Source organism: Bison bison, unplaced genomic scaffold (assembly GCF_000754665.1).
Source record: "Bison bison bison isolate TAMUID 2011002044 unplaced genomic scaffold, Bison_UMD1.0 scf7180017864100, whole genome shotgun sequence".
Classification (NCBI taxonomy): Eukaryota; Metazoa; Chordata; class Mammalia; order Artiodactyla; family Bovidae; genus Bison; species Bison bison.
The window spans coordinates 146656-154238 of NW_011494672.1; the positions used below are offsets into that span (position 1 = coordinate 146656).

At 35.0% G+C, this 7583-nt stretch overlaps 1 protein-coding gene across 4 annotated transcripts in view; it reads left to right on the plus strand.

The window, feature by feature from the left end:
- Positions 1-7583, plus strand: part of PRKD3 (protein kinase D3) — an 86886-nt gene that overhangs the window by 67675 nt on the left and 11628 nt on the right. For all 4 annotated transcript variants that reach the window (XR_825146.1, XM_010838601.1, XM_010838602.1 and 1 more), the window contains 3 exons: positions 2236-2288; positions 4359-4431; positions 5439-5545. Coding sequence is in view for 3 of the 4 variants with exons in the window: in XM_010838601.1 (XP_010836903.1) it covers positions 2236-2288; positions 4359-4431; positions 5439-5545 (233 nt within the window). In the remaining variant the exon portion in view is untranslated. The remainder of the gene's footprint in view (positions 1-2235; positions 2289-4358; positions 4432-5438; positions 5546-7583) is intronic.

Here is a 7583-nt window from a genome sequence, read left to right on the forward strand (position 1 = left end):
AATTTGTTTTAAGTTTCAAGTGAATACTTAATCACAAAGCCATAGTAAAATATCACTTCCCTGCACCCACCCCCCCATTGACATTACGTCATTTATGGTGAAACAGCTTTCATTCATCAGGCAAATACATTTAAATTGAAAGAGATGTCAGCCTCTTTTCTTTTCTAGCTGCACTGCACAGCTTGTGGGATCTTAGTTCCCTGACCAGGGACTGAGCCCAGCAGTGAAAGCACCGAGTCCTAACCCCTGGATGGACAGGGAATTCCCTCAACCAGTTTCTGTATGCCTTTTATTTCAGTTAAGCTATGCTGCTTAGTATACCTCATCTTGGCATTATGCTAGGCCCTGAGCTAGAATACAAAAGAAATACAGAGATTTTTTTAAGATAGGCAGGGAAATAGGTACATAAAGCAGTAGAGTGCAAAAAGGAGCAGTGCATTTCTCAAGGACTCAGATACAGATAGGAAGGTAAGTGGAGACTTCATGATAGAGAAGCCTGATTTGGACCTTGACCTTGGATCTCACATAAGTTAGGATAGGCAGAGCCAACCTAGGGGTGTGCGTGGAATTAAGGGGACCTGTGATCAAAGGCATGAGGGTAATGACCATGAAAATGTCTGGTGTTGAATATTGATTCTGAAAGGATGAATAAAATGGATAATCACAATGTTTCTTAAATTTGAGGGGATTTTAGAACTGTCTGATATTCAGTTGGACCTTTCACCCCAGAAAATAATGCAGATACAGAACACAAATTTTATATATAATTGGATTTAGGATCCTTCTCAAGCCCATCCATGGACTCTTCCTAGGATTATAAGCCCCTAAGGACAGACTGCAAAAGGGCTAAGGGAGAATGAAAGCCCAGTTCTGCCACTTTGCTAGCTTCATGGTCTTGGCTTCTTCAATTCTCTCATCTAAAAGGAGAATGATATAATAATTGCATATGATGCACTTAGCACCATTCCTGACCTAGTTGTGGCACTCTTACTGTGCAGCTGCTGCTGTTGCTGCTGTCCTTATAACAACCAGTCTGGAGCAGAGTTCTCCTGGGAAGCGATAGAAATGAAAACTGGATGGAGTTAAGACAGTGGAGGCCTTTGAAACATAATAAATATTAACTTAAACTAGAAAACTGGAACTACTGAAAAGCAGAGTTTTAGGCTCATTCATTTTATTGATGCTGTGCTTTTTTGGTCTCTTGCATTAATATTTGATTTTTGGGGTTATTTAAAGTTGACTTAATATTTTTAAATTGACAATATTTTAAAATGGAGTTTCCACAGTCATTTACTTATTTTTTGATGTATAGTTGCTTACATTTTCTTCTTAATGAAGTTTTATGTTTTTATATTTGGGATTATAAAAGAAATTTCTTACCTTTTTCTTTATCACTGAGATTCTAGATGTTTGAGAACTAGTCTCTTGCTTTACTTTTCTCATTTCTAATTTTCTTGTCAGTTACTTCCTTTGCTTACCAAAGTAATATAGACATTTAAACTTTATAGAAATATGTAATATAAAATGAGAATCTCTTCCCTATATGCATGTGACATGTCCCCCTATTCCCAGTTGTATATCTCCCCCCTCAGAAAACCATTATTAATAGTTTGGTGTATATTTCTTTTGGGGGTGGCTTGGGAAGAGGGAAGTCTATTCTATTTGTACGGTCTTGTTATATTTTTATTTTCATAAAAGTCATGTTTGTTGTAAAAGATGTATGATCTTTTTACAACTTGATTTTATGAACTATTTAATATCATATATTTCAGAATTATATGTTTATATAATTTTAATGTTTTATGACAATAATGCATACTTTCTATACATTTTTTAAACAGTCTAGAAGCATATAAAAAAATCTTTGTTCCTCAACCCTATCTCTCTCCCTCACCAGAAGTGATCATATTTTGTTTGCTTTTCATATGCCACTACCCTGAAACATACCTTTTTAACTTAATAATATAAATAGCTTTCTGACTCAGTACTTACAGCCCTGCATCCTTAAATGTGTAGATAGAATTCTTTTGTATGGATGTGTATTCTGTTTTACCAGTTTCCTGTTGATAGATTAGTATTGTTTAGGGATAAATTTTGTTTTAATGTAATGCTATTAACTGTATGTTAGCTAGTTTTTAAAATTTAATGTACTGTAAGCATTCACATGTCAGTAAATATTAGTATTACTAAGTTATATACTAAGTTTTTTCCCCCATATTATCATTCATTTTACAGAAGATTTGTCTACCAGTATCTCTGTATCTAATTGTCAGATCCAAGAGAATGTGGTAAGTAAATATTACAGCTGAAATATGAAGATTGGGTAATTAAGGAAAATAAAATGTGAAAGTCTTACTAGAAAATAAGTTTAAAAAAAAAAAGAAAGAAAATAAGTTTATAACCCAGAGTACTGTGCAGTTTGCCTGAAGACACTAGACTGAACTGTGTGGGTGGTAACTTCCTGGAGGAGTTCTGCTTTATGAAGGAAACTGAGGCAGTTTCCTTTTAAATTACAAAAATAAAGTTAACTTTTTCATAAGTGACATTAGTATATTACAGAGTGATAGACTAGTTCAAAGAGAAGAGAGAGGCTACTTGCTGGGTCAGAGCAGGGAAAACTTCCTAAAGGAAGTAGAACTTGAAATATACTTAAAAAGAGTTTTGACACGAGTGCTGAGAGGATGGCAGTGAGAGAAAATTTCATGAAAGTACAGAGAAGCAGAAAATGCAGGATTTTAAGGCAGAGTGAGGACTCAGTTGAGCTGGTACACGTAGGGGTTTACATTAGGGGTCAGCATACTTTCTATAAGGGGATGGAAGTAAATATTTTAGGCTTTGCAGACTATATACAATTATAAACTCAACTCTGCTGCCATTGTGAGAAAGCCATAGTCAGTACATACAGGAATGAGCTTGAGTGTTTTCCAGTATAAGTTTTTTTGTGAACACTTATATTTGAATTTCATATAATTTCATGTTTTACAAGATGACATTATTGTGATTTTTTTTTCAACCATTTAAAAATGTAAACTGTTCTTAGTTCAGAAGCCATACAGAAAGAGGCAGCAGGCTGGATTTGGCCCACAAGCCTAGTTTGCCAGCTCCTGGATTAGTTAGAAAAAAGGCTAGAAAAAGAAGCCCAAAAGCTGTATATAAATTTATTTGATTCACATCTCTCTTACTCTTCAACTTGGGGCATCCAGCTGTTACTGTTCAGTAACACATAAACGTTGGGTTTTCTAAGATTGTATAGAAACTGGATATCCAGTAGTGTTGTGGGGGATGGAGGGTTTCAGGGAGGTTTGATCTGTGTGTCTCTTGTCCAGGCAGCATGTGTGCATGTGCAGTCGCTTCAGTCGTGTCCAACCCTGTGGACAGCAGCCTAGCAGGCTTCTCTGTCCCTGGGATTCTCCAGGCAAGAATATTGGAGTGGGTTGGTAGGTAGCAAAGGAACCAGAGTATTGGGGAGAGAAAGAAGTTTTCTCATTTCATTTTTACAGATGAAAAGACCAAGTCCCAGGGAATTCAGCTTATTTAAGATTACCTAATTTAAGTGGAAATGAGGGGTTTGTGGAAGTACTGATTTTTATATGCCAGGCACTAGACTTGACACTTTATATATCTTCATTTAATTCACTTAAAAATCCAGTAAGATAGATGTTATTATATCTGCTTTACTAATGAGGGAATGAGGCCTGGTTTATTCAATTCAGTGACTACCATGAGAAAGCACTGTCTGGGAATGTACCACTGAACAAAATAAGTGTAGTCCCTGGCGTCTTGGAGACTGTAGCACATACCCAAATGAGACCTTGACTGAGGATCTGTGGAAAGGATTGGAGAATGCTTTCTAAGAATATTCTGATAGCAGCAGCCACTAATGGGAAAAAAAGAGGAAAGGGAAGGAAGAAGATTGAGGAGTGGATATGAGTTACACATATTTCATCAGTCTTTCAAAATAAGTCTCAAAAATACAAATCTCAAAAATACAAAACTTTGAGTTTTTCTTTGAAGTCAAAAATAGCAAATCTCTTTAATAGTAAAGTTGGTAAAACTTTCTTCTTAATTTTTATGTTAATTTACTTTTTATAGATCACTACTTAATAAATATATATTTTAATTCAAATCATTTTTCCCCCAGTGGTGGTCTTACAGAATACATTATAGTTGTACATTAAGAGTCATAGTAAAGTTGGTCTTTTTTAGGACAGAGAATGTCAGTATTTCATAAAGTATTTTGTGAAAAAGAAATCCCTCAACCATTAAAAACTGAAATGTATGTAAGTATTTGAATGAAAAGAATCAGAGATATGGACATGGTTTCATGGAACTAATAACACTTATTCTTTCCCAAATAGGACATCAGTACCGTTTACCAGATCTTTGCAGATGAGGTACTTGGTTCAGGCCAGTTTGGTATCGTCTATGGAGGTAAGTAAGCAGTTGCAGCCTTTTGCATATTGTAGATAATGTATAAAATTAGGAAATCTAAAAATCATCTGCCAGTTGTTAGCATGTTTTCACAATTTTGCAAGTGGTTTCTTCCTCAGAGATTAATCTGCATAGTTTTAGATAAGTCCTTTTCACTATAACTTAGTATTAATTTCTTAATTTAAATTGAAAACTTTAAAAAGAAACAGAGAATCAGAAAATTCACAGTAGTTTTTGTCGTTTCTTGTAGCTTACACAGAAAGATGTTTGTGTGGCTTGAAGTTTGTGTTGGACTCTGAGAGTTCATTTACTGAAGTATGTGCCCCACTGGTTTTCCCACACAGTTGCCCGTTTGTCTGCGGTTGGCACACATGATTTATCAGGTCTAACACCTGAAATCTTACCTCACTCTGACTTACATTGCCGAAGCCTTTTAACCTCACTGTGCCTCAGTATCTTCATCAGTTTAATGGGGCTTATACAGCCTGGCCTGTATTCATTAATGTATGTAAAGCTACTTTACAAGCTATGATGCAAGGTAGAAAAGTAATGTTAAACCATTTGCATTCCTTACCACAACTAGTTGGTCTTTTTCTGCTTGAAGATTTACCCTAATATATACTTAAATCACTCTGCAAAGAACCTAGAATAAAATGAATTCCATGGTACAGTGTTTCTATCTTGACAGAATTTCTGAAGACTAAGTCACATAGTTAACTTTCATTTATTTAATAAGGTGGATTATTTTTCAGCAGACAGGTTCATTCAAATTCCCTGCTATTTCAAATAACAAAACAGCCTTTATTAGAGGCAGTTACTATAAGGGAAAATTATAGTAATTATAGATGAGTGATGGAGAAAGAACAAAATGAGCCTGCCCCCTAAAAGAAATACAAAAGTAAATACATATCAATTTCAGTTTGTGGACAACTTCCTAATGAAACTTCTGTATTGTATGTGACATCAATTTGCATCTTCTTTCTTACCTGAACTTTTTTGAAAAATAGGAAAACACAGAAAGACTGGAAGGGATGTGGCTATTAAAGTAATTGATAAGATGAGATTCCCCACAAAACAGGAAAGTCAGCTCCGTAATGAAGTGGCTATTTTACAGGTAAAAAGTTGCTTTGTATTGGTTTTCATTTTGAACCAGCAAGATTTGGTTTTTGTTTTCTTTCTTCGCATCTTATAACATTTTGGCTCAGTGAGAGGCCAGTGAGCTTCTGAATTAACTCCCTTTTTTTAAAAAAGGGCAAAATTACGTTACAGTAATCTAGGAGTTAAAAGGACTGACATTATGGTAGTAGGTTGTTTGGAACACGTTTTCATAAGTAAAGTCTTAAATTTAAAAAGCTCAAATTTCATTCTTAACTCATCACTCCATGAACTATAAAAAACACTTTGATACTTCTACCACCGGATTTCATTATAACAGTTTAATCCATCAAGCTATACTTTTAAAGATATATTGGCAGTGAGTTAAATTCCATAAAATAAATTACTATGAGTTTTTATTCTCATGTAACATGTTTATCTATTTTGGAAGTCATCTAGAAGATTAAAAGTTAGCTTTATTTTTCTGAATACATTTAATTTATAATATGCAAATGTTTATTGATTCATTGTGTAGCTTTTGCATGGTATTTAAGAAAATGTAATAGTTAATGCTGTCAGAGCCCTATTTGCTTGTGGGTGAAGTTCAAGAAGACCCAGCCTATTGAACTTGGTGCTTCTTTGGAGAAGAAGGTAAGAAAGTTGTAAACATGTAATTAAGTTTACATTTATTACATTACTGGTCACTGTTACTAACACCTGCCTCACTTTTTCCCAGATGATCAAAAGATGGTGGTCTACAAGCTACCTGTGTGGTCACTTCAAGGCTGCCTCCTCCTATGAAGCTACCTTTAAAATAGTCTGAATAGTAGCATTCAGACTCTGCATTAGGGTTTGAAAATATTGTTAGAGATCTTTTTTCATATCTAATTTTGGACTCTTTCTCAATATCCAGTTTTTATGCAAAAAATAAATATTAAGGATTTATTCATAAGACTTGATTTCTCCTTGTCACTTTTTAAAGTTTTATTGTAGTTGATTTACAATGTTGTGTTAATTTCTGCTATACAACAAAGTAACTCACACACACACACACACACACATACATATATATTCTCCTCCATTATGGTTTATCATAGGATAATGAGTATAGTTCCTGTGCTGTACAGTAGGACCTTGATGCTTATCCATCCTGTGTGTACTGGTTTGCATCTGCTGATCCCAAACTCCTAATCCATCTTTCCCCCACCCCTTCCCCCCAGTCTGTTCTTTATTTCTGTGAGTCTGTGTCTGTTTCATAGAAATGTTCATTTGTGTCAGACTTTAGATTCCAGATATAAGTTCTCCTTGTAACTTTGATCACAAATACAGTTCTGAACTAAATACTGAAGCTTATATCTCCCATGTTACCAACTGCAGATGTTAATAAAACTAAGTTTAGGAATTTGCAGGTAATATACAATGTAAACACTTTATTATTATATCACTCTGGTTCTTTTCATTGATATTGCCTGACTGATATATTGCCAGAATTAAATAATTGTAGTATGGGGGATTTTGTTCCTTTCATTTCATAACAATGTGGTAATGTAAAATCTTTTGTTATTGCCTGAAGAGGGTAGTAGAGTAGTGGGAGAAAAGATGAAGTGCTCTCCTGGCTCCCTATGTAAATAGGAAATTCAGTATTTTCCCCTTCTCTTCTTGGAAATCACCCAGAAGCTACACGAAAAATGATAAACAGAAAAGCATACTCTAATGTAGATAGAAAGTTCAGATATACAAAATAGGTAGAAGTTTTTCCAAAAACAGTGGAGATGGACCGGGCAAATGTACAAAGAGGCATCACAACAAGAACTGGTTTTGCTGGCTCTTTCTGAGGTCTACAGTCATGACAGCCTCTCTGGGTTTCTCTCAGATAGAAGAAAGTGAAGGGGCATCATGACCTAGTAAGATTTAATTCAAGAAAAAACATGAAGTGAATTAAGAAGGGCGCACTCAGTGGAAGAGTGCAAATCACGTTAAACCAAATGACGTCAATAACTTTAAAGGAAAACTAGTGACCATACTAGAGAAGGCAGTGGCACCCCACTCCAGCACTC